The sequence below is a fragment of the Pleurodeles waltl genome, chromosome 8, assembly GCF_031143425.1.
Source record: "Pleurodeles waltl isolate 20211129_DDA chromosome 8, aPleWal1.hap1.20221129, whole genome shotgun sequence".
Taxonomy (NCBI): domain Eukaryota; kingdom Metazoa; phylum Chordata; class Amphibia; order Caudata; family Salamandridae; genus Pleurodeles; species Pleurodeles waltl.
Genome location: NC_090447.1, coordinates 1511172807 through 1511200421, shown reverse-complemented (window position 1 = coordinate 1511200421; position 27615 = coordinate 1511172807). Strand labels below are relative to the sequence as shown.

Here is a 27615-nt window from a genome sequence, read left to right as displayed (position 1 = left end):
GAGGGGATAAAGGTGCTCTGCCAGCCCAACTGTGGTCCCCATTGAAAACTGATACAGTGTGATGCAACCCGACGCAGCCCTCACACTTTTTCATTGGAACTAACCCAGTGTGATGCAAATCAACAGCTCTTGCAGCTCCCCACTGGAACCGATGCAGCACAATGCAACTCAACGCAGGATCTCGCATCGCAGCAGAGAATGGTAGAGCAAGGTCTGATAATGAGAGAAGGCATACTTTTAACCTCGCTTCTGGTACTAGTCCTATTGACTATATTCTGGTGGACGTAAGGACTTAACCCTTTTTGATTAATATGGTTGTGCAGAGACAAGATAGTGATCACAACGCTTTGGCCCCTGGTGTTAATCTCCCTGCATTTAGGGCCTGATTTAGTTTTTAAAAATGACGCAAAGGCGGCGCAAACTTTTCATAAATCAGGCCCCTAGTTTGAGGGTCAGCTCTGGAGAACCATTTGACCGTAGATTGCAAGTGACTAGTAATGTGCGTCGAGTGAAGTGGGCTACTATGGCTAATTCGTAGGAGCAGTTGGGGAAAGGTGCAGGCAGCATTGGGGTCCCATCTGGAAAAGGTTAGTACCATTCATAAAAACCTGTCTAACACTGAAGGAACATTTTTATGTGGCCACAAAAAGGGCCTTTGGGAGGAGGATCCCTCAGGCCTGGTACATCAGAGCATGTAAGAAAGCCTGGCCTGCACTTTTGTCAGCAATTAAACAGCAGGATAGGGGAGCAATTAAAGCACAGAGGCATCTCTTTAAGAAGACTATGAAATCTGAGAAAAGAGACTAGGAAGCAGGAAAGTGCAAAGCTCTGCTGGCTGCAGGAAAAGGGATCAGTGTGTCTTTTGGAACCTGTTTTCAACAGGAATCTAAGAGGGGATCTGACCCATGGTGACCAATGTCCCAGCAGCAGACTGGGTCACGCCCTTCTCTAGTCTCTACTCAATGAAGGGAGATGAAAGCCCTCTCCATTACTCTGTGCTGGTTGATAACCATATGGGGGACAAGGGGGAGATAGTCGTAATAAAAACTTTGAGCCAATTTCTTTGCAAGAAGTAAGAGAAGAAATCTCCAAGAAAGCCCTCAACAAAGCTCCATGGCCGCATAAAGTTCAGGGGAATCTGCATCTAAGTGAAATAGATGATTGTGGTCCGTATTTTATGCTAATATTCAATTCCATCATGGGTGGGGCACCAACCCCTCCGACGTGGGCAGGGGCACACCAGTTTTTAAGAAGGGCTCCCCTGCTGATCTGCACAACTACAGCCCAATAAGTTTAATAGATTGCTCTCAAAAGTTATTTAGTACTACACATCTTGAGCGGCTATGCACCTGAAAGAGTGAGAAACTGAGTTCCTTCCTGAAACAATGCGAGGGTGATGCCCATTGCTTGGCCAACATAAAACCCCCTGATTCAATTTTTACGGATGACACTCTTTCGTTATTGAAATCACCAATCGGGCTACAGAAAATTCTGTCTCACTTTGGCAGTTTTTCTAGTCAGAGGGGACTAGAGATTACTGTAGCGAGCTACCAAAGATTATCGCAGAGACCTACTCTAGTATTGGTCGAGATAGTCTGGGGGCCAGACCAACGAAACCACAATTTCAGGGTAAATCTAATAAAGATTTTATCAAGCAAGCGCCTGATGGTAACAAGAAACGCTGGGACAAAAAAACAACAAACTCTTAAAAAAGAAAGGGGAGAATCTCCGCACACGGAGACCCCACAGAATAGATCTAGTCTCAGAAATAGTCATAACATAAAAACACCTGACAGATATCAATATACTAATACACGCCAATCTCGTTCCTTTCAGGACTCATCGGAACAACGCAGTGAGAGAAATGGGTGGTCAGAGCGAAGTACAGAGCACGTGAAACCGAGACAGGAATCACAACGGTCAACAGAGGTTTCTGTTAAAAAGGAAGAGAAACCTCCCCAACAAAAACCCCAAATTAAAAAGAAAAAAGTGGCAGCAGTTGCGGTTCGACATGCCACTCAAGAAGAGGGTTCTCTTGAAGATCAAGGAGTGGTCACTAGCGCTACTAGACAGCGCGGCAGAGGTCACAATAGTTTGCCAGAATGTTCTAGAGCATCTGGAAGTGAAAGCAACTGATGACTTCCTACAAGTGGAAACTGCGGACATGCGTGTCTCCCCGCCTGACAGGGTGTACAAAGTAACGATACAGTTAGAAGGGGACACTGAACGCACAACAGACGCAATCTTTTGGGATCGTGTGGTAAACATATATGATATTTTGTTGGCCGAACAAGATTGGCCACCTGAATTTGTCCGTACCCGCCCATATGGGGAAGATGTTATTAAACTTTCTTTCTCGCCCCTTGTTCCCAAGGAACTCGCAGAATCCTACACCATCGATTGGGCATGGGCGAAGTCATCCGCGTTAAATCGCAACTATGTAGGATGTGATAAAGACTCCCCCCTACCATGTAATTCCGATAAAGAAAGAACGCCAACCTCAACCCCAATTTCCAATGAAACATGATGCTAAAGCACCCGTGAGGGAAATGCTCACACAACTAAAGTACCAGGGCGTAATCAAACCCTGTGTCTCACCAATGAATAATCCTTTATTCCCAATAGCTAAACTGGACCATTCATACAGAATAGTCTTAGACTACAGACACTTAAATAGTCATACACAGACTTATGCTATATAAAACTCACATAGCACAGCACTGATGAACAATATAGTGCGTAAAGACTACAAAACAACACTGGACATTTCCAATGGTTTCTTCTGCCAAAATATAGTGCCTGAGAGTAGAGACTTAACAAGTTTCAGCACACTAGGCTCTCAGAAAAATTCTGTTGTTTGCCCCATGGGTACAAGATCAGGCCAGGACTGTTCGCGGCTCGTGTGAATTCAATCTTGCACGACGTTGACCCTGAAGCATTGTCCTATGTAGATGATATCTATCTTACGGATGATGAATTACTACAACATTTAAGACGGGTAGCCCACATTGTTGTTGGATTTGCCGAGTACAGCTACAAATTCAATTTAAAAAAACAAAAATAGCCTTCCTTAGCTTCCTGTTTCTGGGATACGAACTATAAAGTGAAGGAAAGAGCCTAGCGCCACAATTCTTGGAAAAATGCGCAGTTACAACCTCCAAATACCATTAACCCCTTTGCCGCCACGGACGTAATAGTTACGTCCATGGCACCACACACGTAACCATTACATCCATATATCGGCCAGGGATGGAAGGGGAATCCCTTCCCCTTCCACCCCCCCATGACGTCAGCGCGCGATCGTGCGCTGACATCATGAAAGGGAGGAAAGATGATGTGGAAGCCATTTGCTTCCAGCGCATCTACGAGGAAGGAGGTAACTTTTACCTTCGGGGGGATGCCTGTGAAAGAGGTTTCCTTTCCCTCAATGTCTCTTTGAGCATTCCTGCCGCGCGATCGATGCCCACTAGACACCAGGGAATTAGTGTGTGTGCGTGCGTGTGTGTTTTTACGGCATGGGAGAGTGACCCCTTGGGCAAGTGTTGCTCTCCTTTGGGGGGGGCAATGCTTTTTTGGCATTTCTGCACCCCTTGGGGGCAGATTGGCCTTATTTTTAGACCGATCTGCCCCCAAGGGGGGCAGAAAGCCACCAGACACCAGAGATTGTTTTCTGTTGTTTGTTTTTTTTGTGTTGGGGGCAGCCCTTTGGGCAAGGGTCACCCCAAGGGCCCAAAAGCACCCTTGGGGGGAGATCGGCCTATTTTTTTTAGGCCTTTCTGCCCCAAAGGGGGGCAGAATACACTTAGCGCCAGAGATCATGTGTGTGTGCTTTGTGTGGGTGGGTGGCCCCTTGGGCAAGGGTCACCCCCCCAAAGGGGGCAATGTAATGTAGGCCCTTGGGGGCAGATTGGCCTAGTTTTTGTAGGCCCTTCTGCCCCCGGGGGGCAGAAACCATGAAGACGCCAGTGATTTTTTTGGGTGTGTTGGGGGGGCGCCCCCTTGGGCGAGGGTTGCCCCCTAGGGGCAAAAAGTACTATTGGGCAGTTTTTGAGCAAGGGATCATGTGTGTGTGTGTGTGTGTGCTTTGTGTGGGGGTTGGCCCCTTGGGCAAGGGTCGCCCCCCAAAGGGGGCAACCCTTGCTTCCACAGAGACGCCTTTGTCTATTCCATAAGGGTCTCAACACTTGCATTCACGGAGACACCTTTGTATATTCCATAAGGGTCTCAACTCTTGCATTCACGGAGATGCCTTTGTCTATTCCATAAGGGTCTCAACTCTTGCATTTCACGGAGACACCGAAAATGAAGAAAGCAAGATGGGGTGGGTCCTCTCTGATGTTTTTAGGAGCCAAATTGTGGAACTCGCTGCCTCTTAATCTTCGGCTGATGGAGCAAGAACTGGAATTTCGAAAGGCCTTGAAAACTTGGTTATTCTAGGTCCAGTTGTTTTTATTCCTTTCTAGTTACATATCACTCTCATCCCCTCTGTGGTTAGGGTTTAGTAGCGCTGAGAAACCCGAGGGTAGCCATGCGCTCTACAAATTGTGTAACATAACATAACATTCATGGAGACGCCTTTGTTTATTCCATAAGGGTCTCAACACTTGCATTCACGGAGACGCCTTTGTCTATTCCATAAGGGTCTCAACTCTTGCATTCACGGAGACGCCTTTGTTTATTCCATAAGGGTCTCAACTCTTGAATTCACGTTGACACCTTTGTTTATTCCATAAGTGTCTCAACTCTTGCACACACAGAGGCGCCTTTGTCTATTCCATAAGTGTCTCAACACTTGCATCCACGGAGACGCCTTTGTCTATTCCAGAAGGGTCTCAACTCTTGCATTCACGAAGACGCCTTTGTTTATTCCATAAAGGTCTCAACACTTGCATCCACAGAGACGCCTTTGTCTATTCCATAAGGGTCTCAACCCTTGCACATACGGAGACGCCTTTGTCCATTCCATAAGGGTCTCAACCCTTGCACACACGGAGACGCCTTTGTCCATTCCATAAGGGTCTCAACACTTGCACACACGGAGACGCCTTTGTCTATTCCATAAGGGTCTCAACTCTTGCATTCACGGCGACGTCTTTGTTTATTCCATAAGGGTCTCAACTCTTGCACACACGGAGACGCCTTTGTTTATTCCATAAGGGTCTCAACTCTTGCACACACGGAGACGCTGTTGTCTATTTTATAAGGGTCTCAACACTTGCATTCACAGAGACGCCTTTGTCTATTCCATAAGGGTCTCAACTCTTGCATTCACGGAGACGTCTTTGTTTATTCCATAAGGGTCTCAACTCTTACACACACTGAGACACCTTTGTTTATTCCATAAGGGTCTCAACTCTTGCACACATGGAGAAGCCGTTGTCTATTTTATAAGGGTCCCAACACTTACATTCACGGAGACGCCTTGGTCTATTCCATAAGGGTCTCAACTCTTGCATTCACGGAGATGCCTTTGTTTATTCCATAAGGGTCTCAACACTTGCATCCACAGAGACGCCTTTGTCTATTCCATTAGGGTCTCAACTCCTGCACACACGGAGACACCTTTGTTTATTCCATAAGGGTCTCAACTCTCGCATCCACTAAGACACCTTTGTTTATTCCATAAGGGTCTCAAAACTTGCATTCACGGAGACGCCTTTGTCTAAATGTATAATTGAATGTTAATGCTGTTATGAACAAGTATATACATACATGCTTAACCATTTTTCCTTTTCAGATCTCTCTCCCTGCTGTTCCCTACCCTAATTCCCTCCCCCCTTACTGGCTTCACCATAACTCTGTGCTATAATAGCTTTCTGAGTTGGTGACGCCGGAAGGTGGACCTGTTGTTCGGCGGCGTGCAGATCCCGTGGAAAGGACACTGTGACACCATGTGGCGATCCTGTACAGCCGACCAAAAAGAACACCCAGTAGTTCTCGAATCCCTCTCACTACTGGTCAAGAAGTTCCTCTACAGGTTGTAAGCAGCAACACTGATACCTCTCCGAGCTTGGGGAGGGTTGAAAATGATCTTGCATAGGTTCCAGTGACATAAAATAATACAGAAACAATTGATCGATTTGACACAACTTCAACACAAACGGATGGGGTCTATTATTCTGAACCGCCGCGGGAAACACCCACTCCAACTACAAACACGGATCCAGCTTTTGCATGAACTGCTTCAGGATACTTTGCCGACATCAACGACACCGTTTCGGACTCATTCGCCTCTTCTGCACCAGAACTGTCAAAAAGACATAAGCTATTAAATTGGCTTAAAACAACTCACTTTATTCTTCCATGGAACCATCTGTGGCTTTCCTTGACTGTACTGGCTTTCCTGCATTGGACTGGGTTTGTTATAACATTCTTTTTACTAATACATGGTCATTTTCTTCCTGAAAAATCGACTGTTGAACTGGTGGATGAGGTCCTAAAACAACATTTTTCTTCTCATAAGGTCCATAGAGTATTGTCTTTTGTGAACAATTTCGGCCATACCAATTTCTAATGGGATTGTCTGGGATAAAGTAACATTTGCTATATACGGCCTGACAGAGGTCATTCAAATACCATATGTGATTAAACTTTTAATGAACGATGTAATAATACCCGAAATTGTTTCTGATGATTGGGATGTGAAAACAGTTGATTCTATGATGACTGTGAATTGCAGTATTACACTGTATTTGAAAACAAAGATGTTTACCAATCTAAAGAGAATTATGGTGATATGTTTTGCTATGATTGTTATGGGCACCATTTCATCCACGGAGCAAGTACCCCAAAAACAGTTTTTAATTACACACAATGGGAACATTGTCCAACTCCACCATAAGGGAGTTCTAACACATGCTCTGAAAAGTTGGCATATTTTTCTGGGCACAATGTTAAAAAGGCTGAGTCATATTATTTTAAATTACCATCCATTGAAAATGTACGAATATTATTGACTAGTACTAAATTTATGTATTCAATTCATTTGTTTCCCGGTTGACTATAGCAGGCTATGAATATTGGCTAAAGTCGATTGACTTAAAAAGTGTGTGGGGAACTAAACATTGGCAAATATGGGGGAAGGAAGCTTTATTTAGAGCATGCCAGATACCTGTTCAAATGATATTTTTAAATGAAACTGTACAGCAAACAAGTTGTTTAGGCTTAGCTAAGATTAAGGATTTGAACACGCCCAGTATTCCTGACCCTGCAAAATTTCACAAATGGCAAAATTATATCAATGCAACTGAAGATCACCTCAATGAATGGGTCCAGAATGGCACGTTTAATGCTTCACTGTCACGTCCTGGCAGGTGGTTATTGTGGCCAATAGATGCCAATTGGTGTCATAAACATTTTATAAACTCCACAGCGGTTTTTAGAACTAGTAGGCTTGACCCTCGCTATATATCATCTGAACATGCGGGTATAGTAACAACATACAGTATGGGAATTTATGCCAGCAATGGTTGAAGAGTTCCTCACTAGATGAGGTTAAAGAACACCTCAATCTCCTGTCTAATAACATCAACTTACTGTTAGGCCCCAGAAAAAAATGTAGAAGGCGCTTCTTATATGAAGTATATAATGACATTTGGAAGCTTTCCCAACAAGAAGCTGCTGCCCGGTTAAGGCAAATAGACTAGGAAAATTTACAGAAGGCATTAGCTGTTGTAGATAATGGGATTAATACCCTGTCCGACCGGATATTCACCTTAAATAACATTGGGGGTCATTCCGACCCTGGCGGTCATGGACCGCCAAGGCCGGGGACGGAGGAAGCACCGCCAACAGGCTGGCGGTGCTTCAGGGGCAATTCTCAGAAAAGGGAAACCGGCGGTTTCACGCCGATTTTCCCCTGCCCCAGGGAATCCTACACGGCGGCGCTGCAAGCAGCGCCGCCATGGGGATTCCGACCCCCTTCCCGCCAGCCTGTTCCTGGCGGTTTACACCGCCAGGAAGAGGCTGGCGGGAACGGGTGTCGTGGGGCCCCTGGGGGCCCCAGCAGTGCCCATGCCACTGGCATGGGCACTGCAGGGGCCCCCTAACAGGGCCCCATAATGATATTCAGTGTCTGCCTAGCAGACACTGAAAATCGCGACGGGTGCCACTGCACCCGTCGCACACCAGCAACTCCGCCGGCTCCATCGTTGCTGGGGCTTTCCCGCTGGGAGGGCGGGCGGCCTTTTGGCGGTCGCCCGCCCGCCCAGCGGGAAAGTCAGAATGACCGCCGCGGTCATTTGACCGCGGTGCGGTCTTCTGGCGGTCTCCGCCTGGCGGGTGGCGCCCGCCGCCCGCCGGGGTCAAAATGACCCCCATTGTCTCTTCTGCAATAGACATAGTACAAACTGATATGTCTTTGTTACACCATGGACAGAGTCAACTAAGGTCCATTATGCAGTTGGGTTGGACACTTCAAACACTGAAGGCAGGTCGCGTTCCCTGGCAACATGTTAGCGCAAGAGATATATTTTCTACATTCAATTTAATGCGACAACAACTAATGGCTAAGAATAAAGCGACATATGTCATGCTAAACATCGAAAAGTTAGAAAAGTTACCTTTTACTGTGGCTGAAATACCATCTGCTGAATGGTTAATACACCGGGTCATTAATCTGCCTATTTCCACACTACAATTCACATCCTGTTTAAAACACATTCCTGTAGGCTGATATGAAAGGCTGGGAGATAGTTATATCCATGAGGTGTGGGAGCTGCCCTTCTCGTACAAATGTCTCAGTGGCATGAAAGAGGTCTTTCTTAGCGGTAGGAATGCAAGACTTCTGTAAGCCATTTGTTGGTTTGTAAACGGTTGTCCTTGCACGGGGCATGTAACGCGTCTGCAGCGAACTTGGCTTGTTATCTGAAGGGAGTTCCAGTCTTATTGATTAGACCTGCGTTCCAGGTGCTTTCAAATGGCAGCTATGTTATTCTCAATGGTGAAGACTATTGTGGGATTGTTTCGGTCTCTAAGATTGTTACATGCTGCGGGAACGTACGTTTTCCTCCCACTAGACTAAAAGAGGTAGCTGACATCTGGCCCCATATTGCTATTTCGAATTTTGACAAGTTGAGCAGACTCACAGCTTTATTGTTTCAAAAACATGTGGCCCTCACATCTGCATGCGAGACCTACGCACTTCAGGTGGCAAGGTCATCAGCAGAGATACAGTCCCTTTTAAGTACCAACTTTCCGAGACACTTTGGTGAACTCGTGGGATGAATATTGAATGCGTCCAGTACTATTGGAATCGCAAATTTCTTTAAGGCTTTTGGTTCTGGTTTCGTTCACTCCTACGTCTCCGTATTCGGTTTAATACCATCAGCCATCCACAGTATTTTCGGGGGATTTCCAATTACTTTGACTATAATACTTGGCATTTTGCTATTGCTGTTTTTCATGCGCAATGGCTTTCCTGCCGCAACAAGGAGGAATGATGGCGCTCCCACCAGCGCAGCTGTGTCGTGAACGCATAATGCAGTACTTTGGAGCAACACTCCTGGAGCAATTGGAGTGTGAATGATCTCTGTCATTTAGACCAGTTTTGCATTGTGTGCAGCCCGTGTTTTGGTGCCTCTGGTGCTCATTCGAACATGGACTGAAAGTTTGCCTTTATACGCAGCGCTTGCTTTCATTGGACACTGATCTGTTGATGTTCTCGCTGAGGGCTCATTACCAGACATGACCGTTGAGGGTGCATTTGCTATGGAAAGCTGTTTATGAGTTGCCCTTCCTGGAGGATGCGTCTCTGAACTCATTACTTGGCACACCACGGAACGCTGTTGCCTCGGCTGAGGCTCAGGCTATGGAACACAACTGCTCCTTGGTCCTTCTTGGTGATGCCTTTCCAACTTTAACACCTGCCGAAGTGGAAGATTTCCTGTCCTCCATTGTCCCGGATTCAATTGGCAACTCTTGAAATCCGGCCCCATTTGTGCCACATGTTAACAGTTTAAATTTTCCTTTTATATATGCTCATGTGTCCTTTTAACTTGTCATTACTGACACCTTTTACACATATAGGGGGTCATTCTGACCCTGGCGGTAAAGGCTGGCGGTGCTTCTGGGGATATTCTGACCGCGGCGGTAAAGCCGCGGTCAGAAAAGGGAAACCAGCGGTTTCCCGCCGGTTTTCCCCTGCACCAGGGAATCCTCCGCGGCTTTCCGACCCCCTTCCCGCCACCCTGTTCCTGGCGGTTTTTACCGCCAGGAACAGGATGGCGGGAACGGGTGTCGTGGGGCCCCTGGGGGCCCCTGCAGTGCCCATGCCACTGGCATGGGCACTGCAGGGGCCCCCTAACAGGGCCCCATAAAGATTTTCAGTGTCTGCTTGGCAGACACTGAAAATCGCGACGGGTGCCACTGCACCCGTCGCACCATCTCAACTCCGCCGGCTCCATCGGAGCCGGCTTCATTGTTGAGGGGGTTTTTTCCGCTGGGCCAGCGGGCGGGCTTTTGGCGGTCGCCCGCCAGCCCAGCGGGAAAGCCAGAATGACCGCCGCGGTCTTTTGACCGCGGTGCGGTCATTCGGCGGTAACCGCATGGCGGGCGGCGACCGCCGCCCGCCGCGGTCAGAATGACCGCCATATTTAGGCTTTGAACCACCTTCAACCGACAAGATGAGGGTGTTGTGTAGCCATTTTAGTTATAGCTCCATGCACATTATTTTAGCATAGTAGGCCTGCCGCTGTGCACTTTAACCTAGATATATTTTATTCAGCTTAATTTATTATTTTAACAATAGCCACTTTTGTGGTCTTGTTTTATTTCTCTCTATCTAGCTGTTTTCGCCTAGGCCAACACTGCGTTCTCAAACAAGACATTCTTGTTCACTCTGTGCTCCTCTCAAGGCTGCAGTAAGATAGGTTGCCGGTGAATGTGGTAAATGTTTTGTCTCCGGTATTCATAGAAAACAAACATCCTTGCATAGGGACATTTTCTCAGAACACCAGCTGTTTTATTATAAAAACACTTCCTTGTCCCTTACACATTAGAGGGATATTCCAGCCAGAGAACCACGACTGTATGCTGATTGCTGAACGCTTCGCTACAATTGCTTATGCAGACTTCAGGCCTTTGCTCAGGTATGGGTGATGATGTCTTCCCAGGAGAACCTGAAGGGCAGAATTAGAGCTTAACATGCTGTGCTCTATCATAGCCTAGGTAGGAATTAGTCTATTGACTCTAGTGACATTATTTCTATGCTTCACTCTCTTTGTCACAATTCTAATCTTGTCATGCTGTATCGTCCTGGTTATTGCAGTACATGCTTTCCTATCTAAGATGCAATCTTTTCATTAAAACCTTATTTAAACATATACTGCCTCTGTTTGTCATTGTGTATATGAGACCAATGAAATGAGAGAAACGTATGAGACCTGAGTGACCACGATTTCCCTGAGAAATCAACTATGTCATGCGCTCGGCTACCCAAGCATCCTTGCCCTTGGGTAGAGATGAGGCACTGCTAGTTAGCCGGAGCAAAAACCCAGATTAAGGGAGACAGGTATCACCTGTAGTGGGTTAAGACTCAGGCCCTCATTCTAACTCTGGCGGGCGGCGGTTGCCAGGCGGGAAGCGCCATTTGGCCGCCACGCGACCAAAATACCGCTTCCCGCATTCTGACATTCCCGCTGGGCCGGCGGGCGCTAAGCAAGTTAGCGCCCGCCGGCCCAGCGGGAATGAGGGCCGCAGCGGTGTTGCGGCGGTGCGACTGGTGCAGTTGCACCCGTCGCGCTTTTCACTGTCTGCTAAGCAGACAGTGAAAAGCCGCCCTGGGCCCTGTTAGGGGACCCCTGCACTGCTCATGCCACTGGGCATGGGCAGTGCAGGGGCCCCCAGGGGCCCCAGGACACCCGTTCCCGCCAGCCTCTTCCTGGAGGTGAAAACCGCCAGAAACAGGCTGGCGGGAAGGGGGGTCAGAATCCCCAAGGCAGCACTTCTTGCAGCGCTGCCCTGGCGGATTCGCCCAGCCGGGGGTAAACCGTCGGAAAACCGCCGGGAAACCGCCGGCCCCGGTTTTCTGACCGCGGCTTTACCGCCGCGGTCAGAATGGGCTAGGAAGCACCACCAGCCTGTTGGCAGTGCTTCCGTCATTCGCGGCCCTGGCGGTCTTTGACCGACAGGGTCGGAATGACCCCCTCAGTATCCCACGCCGCAGGCGATTCTGCTGCTCAAAATCAGGAAGTCTCATTAGAATGATAAGAGTCTACGCGACAAGCCATCCGAGGGACCTATGGTCCCTCAGAACCTGGAAGTGAGTCCCAAAGAGGTATACTCTGAGCTCTGTCAGCGCCCAGCTCACAGCAAATCCTTCCTCTCAATAGCAATCCACCTCTGTTCCCATGGACCTCCTACCGATGAAAGCTACAGGTTGGTCTAGGCGCTCCTTATGCAACTGTGCTAAGACAGCCCCTATGCCATGTGCTGAAGCATCTGTTTGCACAATACATTCCTTTGAGACGTCAGGAGCCTTGAGTACAAGTCTCCTACAAATGGCATCCTTGAGTGTGCTGAAGAGTTTCTGACAGCCTCTGTCCATATTACCTTTTTGGGCACTTCTTGGACGTCAGCTCAGTTAAGGGGGCAACAATGGTGCCATATCACTTAACAAAACTCCTGTAATATCCGGTGAGACCCAGGAAGCCCCTCACCTCTATCTGGGTATTGGGGGATTGCCAGAACAGTCTCAATCTTGGCCTGGAGGGGCTGCACCTTGCTCCCACCCACCATTTGGCTCAGTTATACCAGTTTCCTTCCCTATTTAGCACTTACTGGCCTTGATAATCAGGCCTGTCTGCTGCAGGACCTGAAGCACCTCCTGAAGGTGGTACAGGTGCTCCTCTGAGCTGGAACTCTAGACAGCTATGTCATCTAGGTAAGCAGCAAAGAATGCTTCCTTCCCAGCTAGGGCCCTGTTCAGCAGTCAGGTTTTAATTCACAATTCTCAAAATGCCAGTTATAAGAAGTTGCCATTTTCCTGCCCTAGCTATTTGGTGCCTGCAGCCTGTTTCTTGGATCACATGACTAGGTGTAGTTGGCTTTTGTGTATTCCTCCCAGACAGTGTCACAATAGGGGGCATGGGTGTTGGCAGGATGGGCAATCCTGGCTTAATGAGGGAGTGGAGCTGTCTCCTACCACACTTTCACTTCAAACAGGGGAATAATAAAGGCCCCTACAGCCTCCGCGGGGCCCCCAGCTTCAGCCACCCCCCCCCCCTCAGCACAGCATCTGGCCTGAGTGAGTTCAGATGGGGGGCCCCTGCTTGTTATGTGCAGGGTGGCTCCTTCCAGTTTTGATACGCCACTGACTTCTAAGACACTGCCACAGCACACTCACAAAAAGAACTTCACACTAGCCTACTGAACCCCAGACAGACTGAGACCATGGCAAGGAGGCAGGAAATTCCAGACACCTCTGTAGGTGGAAAACTCCAGAAGCTTCTCCAACTTCAAGGAGGCACTGGGTATAAACAAGGGACCCTCAGACCCAGCTCTTCAGATCACTTCTGGACCTGTGGAAGGACTGCTCTGCTGCAAGGACTGCCTATCTGCTCTGCTGCCCTGTCTGCAAGAAGGCCTGCTCTGCTGCCTGAGGAAGAAGGACTGGTTCTGTACCGTGAACCCAGGACCACCAGAATGACTTCAAGTGCACCAACACCCTTCAACCTTGCACCTAGACTGCCTACTGTGACCCCCCAACACCCTCAAGTGGTGCTTTCCCAGTCCTAGACCCTTGGAAGGGGAGATAAAGGTGTTCTGTCAGTTCAGCTGTGGTCCCCGTAAGAACCAACGCAATGCAGACTGACGCAGCCCTTGCAGGTCCTCATCAGAACTGATGCATCTCAACAGCTCTTGTTTCTATTCATCTGAACTGATGCAGCACAACTCAACTCAACACAGGATCTCACATTGCAACTCTTGCACTTTCCCATCGGAACAGACGTAGTGCAACACAACTTAACGTGGAGCTCGTCTAGCAGCACCGCATTGGAACCGATGCAGACCAATCTAACTGGACGCAATACCCTGCATCGCTCCTCTTAACCGCTGGTGTGCGGCACAACACACTGCATCCAGGATATAAGGTACATTTCTCAGTGGGCCTAATCTGGTCGCTGTATCCGGTCCATACTCCATCGCAGTGGGCCTGAACTTTTGACTTTGTCTCAGTGTGGTGTGGCCAGATGACCACAGTTGGCACTTTGTGCTTTTAGGCACTATTTTTACTTAAACCTTTAAAATTGCATATCTCTGGTTCTACAAATAGGATTTCTGTTGCTTTGGTGTCAAATAATCTATTACATTTTACTCGATTTATTTAAATTGGAGTGGGAATTTTCTTGTGTTGCGTTTTCACTTTATTACTGTTTAAGTGCTGCATAAATACATTACACAATGCCTCAAAGTTAAGCCTGACTGCTTTATGCCAAGCTACTAGAGGGGTGAGCACAGGTTAATTTAGTGACTTTTTGCATTTCACCCTGAAGGAAATTGTGGTTCTTGCTTGAGAACGGCTTGCACTTCCCTCAAACAATAACCCAATTTCTCATAAAACACTTGCAGCAAGAGAGAAAAACATTCAAAGCATGCCAATGGTAACACTCACAGCAAGTGTGACGCAACACTCAAGGCAAGCCTGAAGCAAAGCTTAAGGCAAGCCTGAAGCAAACCTCAAGGCAAGCCTGAAGCAAACCTCAAGGCAAGCCTGAAGCAACACTCAAGGCAAGCCTGAAGCAAACCTCAAGGCAAGCCTGAAGCAAACCTCAAGGCAAGCCTGGAGCAACACTCAAGGCAAGCCTGAAGCAACACTCAAGGCAAGCCTGAAGCAACACTCAAGGCAAGCCTGGAGCAAACCTCAAGGCAAGCCTGAAGCAACACTCAAGGCAAGCCTGAAGCAACACTCAAGGCAAGCCTGAAGCAACACTCAAGGCAAGCCTGAAGCAACACTCAAGGCAAGCCTGGAGCAAACCTCAAGGCAAGCCTGGAGCAAACCTCAAGGCAAGCCTGGAGCAACACTCAAGGCAAGCCTGAAGCAACACTCAAGGCAAGCCTGAAGCAACACTCAAGGCAAGCCTGAAGCAACACTCAAGGCAAGCCTGAAGCAAACCTCAAGGCAAGTCTGAAGCAAACCTCAAGGCAAGCCTGAAGCAACACTCAAGGCAAGCCTGGAGCAAACCTCATGACATGATTCAAGCAGCAGACTCAGGAAAACTGAAGAAACACTTGCAGCAAGATGAAAGAAACACTTGCAGCAAGATGAAAGAAACACTCGTAGCAAGACTGAAGAAACATTCGCAAGTCTGAAGAAACACTCAGCCAGACTGATGAAACACTCACAGCACCACTGATAAAAAAAAACACACACAGCAAGACTGAAGACACACACAGCAAGACTGAGAAAACACTCACAGCAAGCCTGAGGAAATACTCACAGTAAAACAGAAGAAGCACTCACAGCACATCTGAAGAAGTAGTCACAGCAAGTCTGAAGAAACACTCACAACAAAACAGAAGTTGCAATCACTGCAAGCCTGAAGCAATGTCCAGAGCAAGACTCAAGCAACACCTGAAGCAAACTGGATGCAATAATTTTCAAAAAGATAATCAAATCCTACAGCAAAACTTAAGCAAGCCCCACAGCAAGTATTAAGCCAAATTCAGGAAGAAAACTCAGGGCCTGATTTATAATTTAGCAGAGGCGTTACTCTATCACAAATGTGTCTGATATATCATCTGCTGTACTACAATTTCCATAGGGTATTATGGAACTGCAATAAGGCAGACAGGATATCTGTCACATTTGTGATGGGGTAGCCCCTCCTCCCCACCAAACTTTAAATCAGGCCTGCGTCAGGACTGCAATGGATGTCCAATACTAGTTCTCTTGTTGAAGTGGTCCTACAGGGGTACTCTGTACTGTCAGCCTTCCTGTATAGTTTAGTTGGACACTATCCAAAAGCATACCTCATGCCCCCTGTGCTTGAGAATTGGAGTCTATTAACTCCAGGAGTGCGCCATTCCTCTATGGGCCTGAAAACAAATACCCTGAGCTTACTGTCTTTGGATGTCTAATTTTAGGAGATAAAGTGGCAGTAAAACAACATGTGATGGTATGTCATACAGCATTCATATATCCAACAAAATAAGAGTACATTTTATTATAGAAAAGAAAAAAGAAGAAAAAAATACAAAAGAAGAAAAATGAAAATCAAGAATAGAACAAGGCAAAAAGAACAGAGAGACGAAAAGAAACTAAATTAAGCAGAAGATATGGAAAGATTCGGAGTTGAGTGTAAATAGTAAAAGCAAGAGAATGGTAGTCAGAAAAGATAATATATAAATGTTTGTTGAAGATTCAAAGAGGAAACAACATCAATTCCATGATTATCACAAACAAAGTTTGTTCCACTAAGTGAAAAATGATAATTTTGAAAAATCTTTCCAACAAGATAATATCACCTTATAAGCAATTGCAATAAGAAGATCTAACAAGTTAGGCACATTACTAGAACTACGAATATCAGGTGATAAAGATACAAAAACATTAGCAAATGTAAGTGGTAAATTGATAACAAAAATGTTTGAACACCTAGATCAAACCAAAGTAGAAACAATTCAACATACTTACAATCAAATAATAGATGTGCAATTGAGCCAGGTTCAGTGGTACAAGACCAAATAAGAGCGGAGGTAGATAAATCAAACTTATTGATACAAGTTGAGGTGTATATGGTTCTATTATAATAAAAAATGTGTTTGGATTATATTGGTTGCACTAAAAGTTTAAACTGTTCAAACCATATTTTTTCCCCATAAATCAACAGTGTTGGGAGACTTCAAATTACCTTTCCATAAAAAGTTCAACAATACTTTTAACTCTGTATAAGATAGGATGTAATGTATTCGGTGAATTAGAGCAGCTTTAGGGAAAGGTTAATCCAAAATATTATTAACAGATACATTTGGTAGAGGAAAAATATAACCTACAGTTATAGGAGATTTAGAGCTGTATCGGTAGATGGAATCACAAATTACATTACATTAATTTAAAAAAGAAGCAGGTATGCCATATTTATCCTGAAGAATAGCAAACATAACAATGGCATTATCCTTAAAAAAAATTGGGAAACATATGAAATACCTTTCTCCTTTCATTTAGAAAGCAAAAACATTTGTAGTGCATTGTAAGAAACTTATCATGCAAAAATAGAGCATTCATAAAACACTGTTGAGAGGAGAACTGATCAAATAACATCTAAATTATTTTATTTTTTTAAACTGAATATTTCAGAATGGAAAATCTAGAAATATAGCAACAATTGGATAAGTAAACAATATCTTTCAAACAATGTCATTAAATAAAGATATGTGAAAGATTATCCATATGGGCATATGAATATCCTGAAAATCAAACATCATGTTTGCCTAATAGTGAAAGAAGAATGATAAAATTGGATATCTATTCTGAAGTCCATGTTGAACGACATTTTAGAGTAACATGTACAATTTATGCTTCTGCTGAGCACTATCTGTTTTCACTCTCAATGTACTGTCCTGCGGGGACGTTTGGTGGCATTGGACCTAGTCTCGGTTGGCATGGAAATAGAAGAAGGAATATCAGCAGACAGAGGACTCTTACTTTTTTCTGTATCTGTGCAGCACATGGCGGAGCCAATACAAGCCCAGAACAGCCACATCCTATTGAAAAAAGAAAAACAATCAGTTAGTCAGAAGTCCTGTGCAGGACCATGAACCACTACAAATATCAACAAAGACCATAACACAGCTGGAAAGAAAATCAATCACCCCTAGACATGTTCTGTGGCAGCACAGAACTGAAGAACAATACTATGCTTCTGTGAATCTAAACAGAGCAAATATGTCAGAAGTGTCGCGGATGGAGACACGGAGATTCATGTAATGTGAACACTGAAAATCACTCCTTGAACGCAAACCTTAACATTTGTTCAACAACCAAGGCAATGTTCTGAGCTATGAAAATGCAACATCAAAAACAGCTTCATAAGTGAAAGCAAAGGTTATAGCTACAGATCAAAACAAAGAATTTTGCAAAAGTTCAGCTGAGACAAATTATTATGTTTCAAGGGCAGACTTGTGAAAATACTAGTGCAACACAGGGCTCAAATAAGAAGAGCAGTGAACACACCTAGATACTGAGAGAAACACACCTGAGGTTAGGCTGCTGTACAAAATCTCAAAATTTCTAAGTATAACTCACGCATCCTAGCACCTTACTCTATGTTTGCTGCTGAATGACTCCTTTCTTGGTACTTCTTGAACCTTCCTGAGCAAAATGGCTGGACATTATGTTTGAAGGCACCTTAATACAAATTTTTGTTGTATTTACATACTCACTGCTGGGGTCTTTCGATAACTGGCACCGGCTTGCATGGATTTGCTAGAATGAGTGTACTTTCTAAAGCTTTCCATATTGGCACTATTATTGGATTAGGTGCACTCAAATGATGCAAGCTGTTAGACCAGTCAGCTTGTAGTGTGGTTTCCCCTGTCTTTTTGCTGGACCTGGGCACCCTTCCAGTGCTGACCGGTGCTAGAGTTCAACTGTTCCATGTGTAATTAGTATTAGTGATTGGTTTCTCCATGACTAGTAAGTCTCTAGTAAAGTGCACTATGTGTGCCCAGGGCCTGTAAATCAAATGCTACACTGCAGCACTGGTTTTGCCACCCACATGAGTAGCCCTCAGACCTGCCACTGCAGTGACTGTGTGTGCAGTTTTAAGCTGCTATGTGGACACGGCCAGTGCCCCCACTTGCTAGGCCCAAACTTTCCCTTTTACTACATGGAAGTCCCTTCTAAAGAAGGCCCAGGGCAGCCCCATGGGCAGGGGGGAGTGTATTTAAAAGGTAGGACATGTAGTGGTGTGTTTTAGATGTCCTGGTAGTGAAATACTGCTAAATTAGGATTTCACTTCTGCAAGACCTGTCTCTCCCATAGGGTACCCTGGGGATTGCCTTGAAATACCGTCTAAGCATATTTTCCCATTGGGAGCAGATAGAAATGTGGAGTCTGGTGTCTCTGAACTCACAATTTAAAAATACATCTTTTGGTGAAGTTGGTTTTTGAGTTGTAAGTTTTAAAATGCCACCTTTAGAAAGTGGGCATTTTCTTGCTTAACCATTCCGTGCCTTCGCCTGTCTGTGAAATACACGTCTGTCAGGATGACAGTTGGGCTGTTTGTCCATTCACTCTAAACAGACACACAAAGGGAGCTGAGGTGTGCCCCGCATATCCTGATGGCCCACACCAGGCTGATGGATCTTCCTGAGCTAGAATGGTGGGAGGAGCTGACACTTGCACCTGAATAGGGCTGTGCCGGTCCTTACACAAAGCAGTCTCTAACCCCGTGGAGCATGTCTCGGGCCAGGGCAGGGAAGGCGTGGTCTTGCGCACTACTAAGACTTCTCTTTGAATTTTCGTACTTCAAAGACAGAAACTGGTATAAGTATTGGACCTCTGACACCACAGAGTTAGAACACTTCTGGACTGAAGATATTCTAGCAGGAAGAAGAGCTGGATGCTGTAGGAAGGACTGCCACTCTACCTGTTGCTTTGCTGTGCTGGCCTGCTGCTTCTGTCCTGGGACTGAAAGGACTGGACTTGGCTTCCTACATCCTGCTTTCTCATGTTCTTCAAGGGCTTGAACTGAGCTTGCTTCCTATTAAGAAATCTCAGGGCCATCAAAGACTTTAGCTGCCAGTGCAAGGCTCTCCTGCTGAGAGTCCTGACTTGACAAGTGAAGCCAAATCCAGTTCCTGGGCCCTTGGAAGTGGTCTCTGGTGCAACCAAGAAGAAACTGAACACATCGACTCCAGAGCGACTTCGGAACTGGTGCCGATGTCTGACTTCGCGCCGCTGCATGCATTGGAGCCGTCGTCACCATTGAGTGCAATAACCGCAACCTGCAATTCAGGCCCAGAGCTGCTGCAGTGCCTCCGAAGTTCCACCACAGCGTGAGTCCCTTGTCATCAATGCCCATCACATTCGACCCCGCCGCAGCACCTGTGGCCCCATGGTGTGATCACAACATAGCAAAATTGACGCTTCGCATCTTGCACAGCTGGATTCATCGGTCCCACCTTGTCGTAAGGAACCAACACCTCACCACCGATGACACATTACTTCCCTTGCACCCGTAAGGAACCATCTCTTCACATCCCCTGCCCTAGCAGTAAGGAACCAATGCCTCACCTCTCTGGTAGCAGTAAGGAACTGACGCTGCTCCGGCTCCAGCAACACCTCACCCCACCGACTCCATGCAACATCTTTGTTAGCTCATCGTTTTCCAAGGTACTGTACCCGACACCTCTGCAACTCCGTGACCGGCCCGCACTCCCTCATGAGTGGCATCGCACTGTTGGAAGCGACTCCGTCAAGATGCTGTGATTGCCCCCGTTGGAGCTATTGTGTTTCTAAGTGCTATACTAAGATTTAATCTTTGAACATTTGTATCTTTACTTGTGTATGTTGGATTTTCGTAGTTTTGGTCTTTTTTTATCCAGATAAAAACCAGCTATTTATCTAATCCTTTGTGGAGTACTATTGTGGTGTTTTCACTGTGTTACTGTGTGTATGTACAAATACTTTACATAAACAAATAAAAGAGAGAGTGAGAAGAAATGAACACCTGCCCACCTTCCCAAGTTTAACTCATAACCAAAACAATGAGAGCAGGCATATTGCCACCTCTTGATCCTACCCGTTGCTTGTCTTTATGCGTTACAGTACTCTTTTAGAACTTCAAAGAAAAAATCCCTCACACATCAACCTAGTTGGTGGCATGCTTCATCATAGAGGTCCACCCCAGGTGCCGTGCCCCAGAGTGTGCTTCAACACCAGGTTACAGCAGAGCGGGTTAGTTGCTGATATTTTGTGCATGCTTATTAGTGTACCTTTATTAGCGGTGCTCCTTGACAAGATTAAAAACAGTGCATGATGTACATGGAGACCTAAAGTACTCCTGCATCTAATCTAAGGTCAACATGTTTCAGCCAGACCTATGTGTACCCCAATAGCGTCAACGTGGCTTTCTTCAGGACCTATTCCTTTTTGGCACCAGCTCACTAAGACACGTGCCTCTACTGCTTGCCCTTGACTCGCGTTTTTTTCAGCAATGGCACAACTCCATTTGAGTGCCTGTAAAGAAACACAGAGAATAGACACTTCCTTAACTCCATTTGCATTGTGGATCCTATAGTTCCTCCACCTTTGGATTAACCCTATTGTGTGGGGTCCCTTATCTCCACCACAGTTACACACATTAAGTGTACAAGTGAACAGAGCTTATTTTACTGTTCTGATACCATGAAACTAATAATCTGTCTCACCAATAGCAGAATGTGGCTCAAAACAATCCTGGTGCCCTTTTACGCATATAGCATGCTCGTTCTTTATTAAGAGAACCAACTGCACCACAATTCATACCACATTGTACCATGCTTTTTTGTCACTGCTAACTATTGCTCAGAATATTCGTGCTTGTTTCTCAAGGGTAATCATTTTCTGAAAAACGGTGCCCACAAACATCGTGACCCACATGCGTATAGTGACTTAGTCAAGACTATAACCACGTACTTATGCTCAATTAAAATTCGAACATCGTTTCATGGCTATCCCGGGGGCAAGCCCTGTAGTCACACACTGCAGGTGTTGCATTTATGTTAGAATCATGGTTCCTAAGTCTTTAAAATCCAATACTAGTGTGCTCAACCCCTTAAAAAGATAGCCCCCACATACTTTGTCAAGGGTTGTCACACGCCTCTCCACCTACATCGGTCCCAGGGTCCTCCGAAAGGTGGTAATCCACTCCCTTTCAGAGTTTTAATAACTTTTCTTGCTCTGAGAACCCCATATCCACATGATCCAGTCCGCCATGTTGTAGGCTTATCCTCCGTCAAATGACGTAGGGCGTGGCCCAGTCATTGCTCTTCTTTAGTCTAAAATCGCTTACTGCACTGTGGAGCAGCCCCTATACCAGGCCTGCCAAAACAAAATGTAACAAAAAATAATATATATATTTTAAAGGTCCACATGCAATGGAGGAGAGGGTTAGGGAGTGCGCTGGGCGGGAGACATTAGGAACTAGCCGAGGGTGATCAAATAAAAATAAAACCCGGTGGGAGGGAGAAGGAAAAGCTGGACCCGAGTGACAGAACACCATGAAGTGCAGGCGAAGACGCACGTGCTAGAAACAGAAGCACACGAGCGAGAGAGCAACACGGAGCAAGCAGGGGCGGTTCTTTGAGGAAGGGAAGCAACACAGAAGAGCGAGAGCTAGAAGACACATGCACTCCTGTGGAATGTTCAAACAAAAAACAAAAAAGTAGTTCCTTAAATGTTACCAGTAGAAGGTTACAAATCATTCAAGTCAATGGGAAAGTAAACAGGCTATGCGCCAGGGGGTGGGGACAAACAGAAGAAGGGGGAGGGACCAACACAACACACAAGGAAAGCTGTTGATTGAAAAGTAAGCAAATAAGAAAGACAAGAAAGACAAAATGGTGAGGTACTTGTGAGACCGCAGACCAGAAATAGCCTATAAGGACCACCGAGCTCTGGTAGGTGGACACGAAATACCTATCAAGCCACTCCCACGAGCAGTGTACAGCGGTAGACACGAACACTCACACCAAAAACACTCTACAGTTTCAGCTACAGCTGTGATGTGTATTTTTAACCAGTTGTGTTTCCTGACCTGAAGGTACAGATGTCTTAGGCCAATAGAATGTTCCACTAGGGATATCAAATGTCAGCTATTTGTGGGTTAAGACAATCTCCTGTCTTCTAGATCACGCTACGCAGTGTGAGCGGGCCGGGGAATGTCCACTTGGGCCAGTAAAGGAATGACAAGTGTCACTTGCATGGCTGTATGTCCAAGTGTTGCTCAAGAAACAGTAATGGGGGCATCTGCAGAATGTTTAGTTCAATGAAGTGAAAGAAAGATTGGGAAAGCGTTTGGTTATAAATGATACCCCTAGTCAGATCACAATTCCAGATCTGTATTGGTCCCAGAAATGGCGGCTGGTGGAAAGAACAGTAGTGCTGAACACAGGCGGAAGGAGTTGTACTTGAATGTAATTTCAAAGACGCGAATCAGGATACTGGAAAACTCTTGCATAGAAACTGAAAAGTATGGGACAGTTTTTCTATAATTGGGTGGAAAAAGTTGAACTGGTGAAGTATTACTTTCTTTGCAATATATTGTTTTTTCTTTGGTGTAATTCACATATATCTTGCAATCACTGAACAGTAGGGTCTGCACTAACGTATTCTATTTTTGAACAAAAGTTTTGATCACAAGCTCCAGATTGCTTCATACAACTTTGCATTCTCCATGGATAGGAATGCACCTGCCTAAATTTTTTTTTTTTTAAATAAATTATGATTACAAGCTCCAAACTGTTTTGTGTGCCGGCATAGGTAAGCACAGCCCTTGTCTCCAGCATGTAGCACCAGGGCAAGAGCTATGGGGCTTGCAAGGAGAGCAGGCTGAGATGCTGCTGTGGCAAAGAATCATTGTGGGCATGCGATATTCCAATCTTGGTCTCCCTAATGCAGAGCCTGACAATTACTGGTCACTATTCGTAATATGCCTCCATCCCTGTTCATGGTGAGTTCGTTACTCTCCAATGAGTCTACAGAAGAGCTTCAATCCAATTAGAAGCATGCCCTGCACCTATTCAATCCAAAGCACCATGGCTTGCTCTGGACATGTGCAACTACTGCTCACTCACTCGCTCACCACCTCACTTTCAGGACCTACCTGGCCATCGTTACTGTTTCCAGAAGGATCCAGAAGGTGCAAGAGACCGTGACCCTGGTCGACTCCGTCAACGGCTACATTTCTGTCTTCTGGAGCAGTGGCTTCTAGCACCTGTGGTAAGAGGAAGGAAGCAGTTCATCCGGTGAAACAAGCCCCGTTTAATGGCAAAAAGATTCTTTTGATGGAAGGGAGACAGACTTTAGCTGTTGTGTGAAGCACTACCAGAGTAAGGAGGTTGGGTGACTACCACAAGGATACAGACAGCCTGCCCCGGTGCGATGGTCGTTTTAGGAGGACGGGGTCCGCTGATATAGTGAACTCAACAATTTAGTCAGGTTTATGGGATGATCAACAAAGAGATCTTAAAGGATCACTTCAAACCGAGAGGCTATTTGGGGTTCCAGGGATTTGCCCTTCTCCATCATGATGATTGGTAGAACTGAACAACAAAGTAGTGGGTGGAAGACTGCTGCGCTTAATGCAAATAAAAACAAAACAGAAGTTCAGGGGTCCAAAGCTTTTCTTAGTAGCGTGCTGTTGGTGCTGCTGAACACAGAGGCTGTTTGGTCTAGATTATACTATATGCCACATTTCTTACTCCACTCCTCATCTAAAAAAAGAGTGTCATTGCCCACCACCTGCAACCACACACATAAATTAAGCTCTGGGAGACTGAACATCAGGAATGTTATAGCTGTATCGCAAGCCAAACCATGTTTTCACCTGAAAGCAGAGCAGAGCAACTAGGGAGCAGAGGCCTTAAAGCAGTCCACAGGTCAAAATGCCTTCTCAGATAAAACAAAAACTAAAAAACTAAAAACAAAGTATTGACACACTAAATTGTGGGATGTGCATCATGGGTCACTACTGACACCCTGCTGAAGATGAATTGGCACTCAGTAGTCCCAAACGCTGTAGTCAGACACCGGCAATCATAGGAATGGACTTTCATCGACAAGGGTATAGGTCATTCCATCCTGGTGAAAGATCACCACGAGAAGAGAGGACCACAGACCTTCCAGGGATAAATCGTCACGAGAACAAAGACATCATTGATAACTAGTATAAGGTTCAGCTGCTAAAATGACCCACATAGAGAATGTTGTGGTGATAAAAGATCATAACACACTGGGAAGACTTTGAATATTTATTACCCGCAGCCTGTAAAAACATGACCTCCCATCACAAGCCACAGGTCAACTGACTAAAGAGGCATCACACTGCAGTACAAGGGTTCCAACAGAACCACAACGAATGAATGTTCGAAAACATTAAAGTACACAATGTTTTCACAGTAAACGCGTTACCAGTGAACGTTATGCATTACTACACATCCCCTCCTTTCTGCCCAAACAAAGAAACTAAAGATAAACTAAATAAAAGCAATATCAAACAAATAAAACCCTACTTAAAGCAGAAAATAATACAATAACAGTTTCAAGAAAGTTGTACATCATCCTCTAAATAAGGAGGCGGTCTGCGATTCCTTGGATGGCGTACTTCTTCCACCACTACTGGAGGCACCCTGTTATCGCAGTCACCCCCTCTTACATCACCTCCACCATTCTCCCCTTACCCCCTCACACCAGAAACAGTATTTCTTAATAGTTCCGCATCATCTGCGAGCATGTAACTGTCCCCTTGAACATGTTCCTCTGTATCGTCCCTCTGGTAAAGAGCCACTTTACGATTATTCTATTTGTTTCCAGACATCAACTCAAAATATCCTACACTCATCTCCCTAACTTTGAAAGGGCCCTAAAATTTGGATAATCTCTTACTCACCCTTCCAGGCTTCACCAGGTCACCACCCTTGGACACTTCTTGGTTCATTTCTTTATCCATCTCACTGCCACCATTAGTCAACTACACTGGAGTCAACTTTGAGCTTGGCTTTCTCCCCCTCATCTTTTCAAAAGGTGAACTATTTGTCACACTGTGGTATGATGGGCCCACACCATGTCACTCACCATTACTTCCACATCTTTTTTTACCTTGGCTTGTCATTAATCTAGCATCCTTAACCAAGAGGATGGATCTTTCCACCATTCCATTGGCTTGATGGTCCAAGTATGACTTCATCTGTGAAGTGAGTTGGGTCCTGTTATCTGTAATCAACAAACGGGAAAACCCTTCTTCCAGAAACACTTTCTGCAAAGTTTCAATACTGCAACGGGTGGTCACCTCAAACAAAACTGGACTACCAACCTCTTGGAATGCACATCCACCATTACCAATGCATTCTTGACTTTCCTGCTCACCCCAAGCATGGGTCCTATGAAATCCAAGCACTCCGTTTCCGAGGTCTGCCTGGGTTTTCAATATGGCCTTATACGGTCTGGACACCAGTCGTGAGTCTCTTTCCACCCTCTTTGAAGATATCACATTTTTCCACCCATGACTTGATCTAGTCGTCCATTCCCGGCCACCAAATATTTTCTCTTGTCCTCTTTTCTGTCATGGTTTCCACTAAGTGGCCCTCATGAGCTAATTGAATGATACTCTTCTTCAACCCTACAGGTGGTACGAATGTGTCATTCCTAATTATCACAGCCTTGTCACACAGCGTTAATTCATCAAAGACCTTCACGTATGGCCTCAAGGGAGGAGCAATGGCGCTCTCCCTACGTCCTCCTCCAACCACCATTCGCTCAACCCCTTTAAGTACTTGGTCGTCCCCCATACATCTATTCCGTTCTTTCACAGTGAACGTCCACCGGCACATTCTTCCACATCATACAACCATGCCACAGCCCCAGCCTGCTCTCTGGCCAAGATATTTTGACCATCAACTTCAGTCCAATCTAAGGACATCTGTGAGAGGCAGTCAACTTGAGCATTCCTCCAGCACAGAACATGCATGACTAGAAACCGCTATTCCTGCAGTCTGTAGGCTAGTCTTGACAACCCTTTTCCTGCCCCTCCTGGACTCAACACCTTGATTAGAGTTGGTTTTCCATGTGGGTACAAAAGTCCAGACACCACAGGAATGTCGGATGCTCTGCAGACCATGCTGCAGCCAAGGCCACATGCTCTATCACCGAATAGTTCAGCTCACTCTCCATTAATGAGTGTGAAGCAATTGCCATGGTTCTCTCTCTCTCCTTCCATACATTTGAGACAATACTGCCCCCACTCCATAAGTGCTGGCATCCACTGTCAATACAGATCTCCGCTGGGTATCAAATGGTGCCAACAACCCTGCGTCAGACATATCTTTCCTCACTACATCACGACACCCTTTGTATTTCCTATTCCCACTTAAACATACAAACTTTTCTCAATAACGTTCTCAACCTTTCAGTTTTCTCTGTGAAATTGCTGATAAATTTTGAACTGTATTCAAAAACACCCACAAAGGTTTGCAGCTGATCCTCGTCATGGGAAATGGGCGCCGATCTGATTGCCTTCAGAAGATCATCCTTGAATTGACTCCTTTGCCCAAGATGGTACGCCCAGGGTAATCAAATTCATCGACTAGGAACTTACATTTGAGCTGCTTCACGAAGCCTGTCCAACACTGACCTCAAGATGTTATTACGTTCTTGCACAGACTTCCCGAACACCAAAATGTCATCTTGGAGGTTAATCACTTTTCCTACCCCTTTTGAGCACTTCAGTCATTATATGCTGGAAAATGCTCGCAGCTGAGGGTAGCTCAAAAGGCATCCTCATCAACTGGAACATGCCTTGCATCATAATAAAAGCTGTCAAGGTTATTGGCTCCTCGTGCAACTTGATCTGATGGTATGCCCTTTTGAGATCAGGTTTTGAAAAGTACCTTACACTGTTGAGCACTAACAGAAGC

The 27615-nt window shown here is 45.7% G+C and overlaps 1 protein-coding gene across 3 annotated transcripts in view; it reads right to left on the bottom strand.

Moving 5' to 3' along the window:
• LOC138248841 (CD276 antigen-like) overlaps positions 1-27615 on the bottom strand; it is a 79065-nt gene that overhangs the window by 33498 nt on the left and 17952 nt on the right. For all 3 annotated transcript variants that reach the window (XM_069202793.1, XM_069202792.1, XM_069202791.1), the window contains exons 2-3: positions 23808-23918; positions 17645-17703 (exon numbers count right to left, since the gene is read on the bottom strand). In XM_069202793.1, the coding sequence (XP_069058894.1) occupies positions 17645-17703; positions 23808-23815 (67 nt within the window). In that variant the 5' untranslated portion in view covers positions 23816-23918. The remainder of the gene's footprint in view (positions 1-17644; positions 17704-23807; positions 23919-27615) is intronic.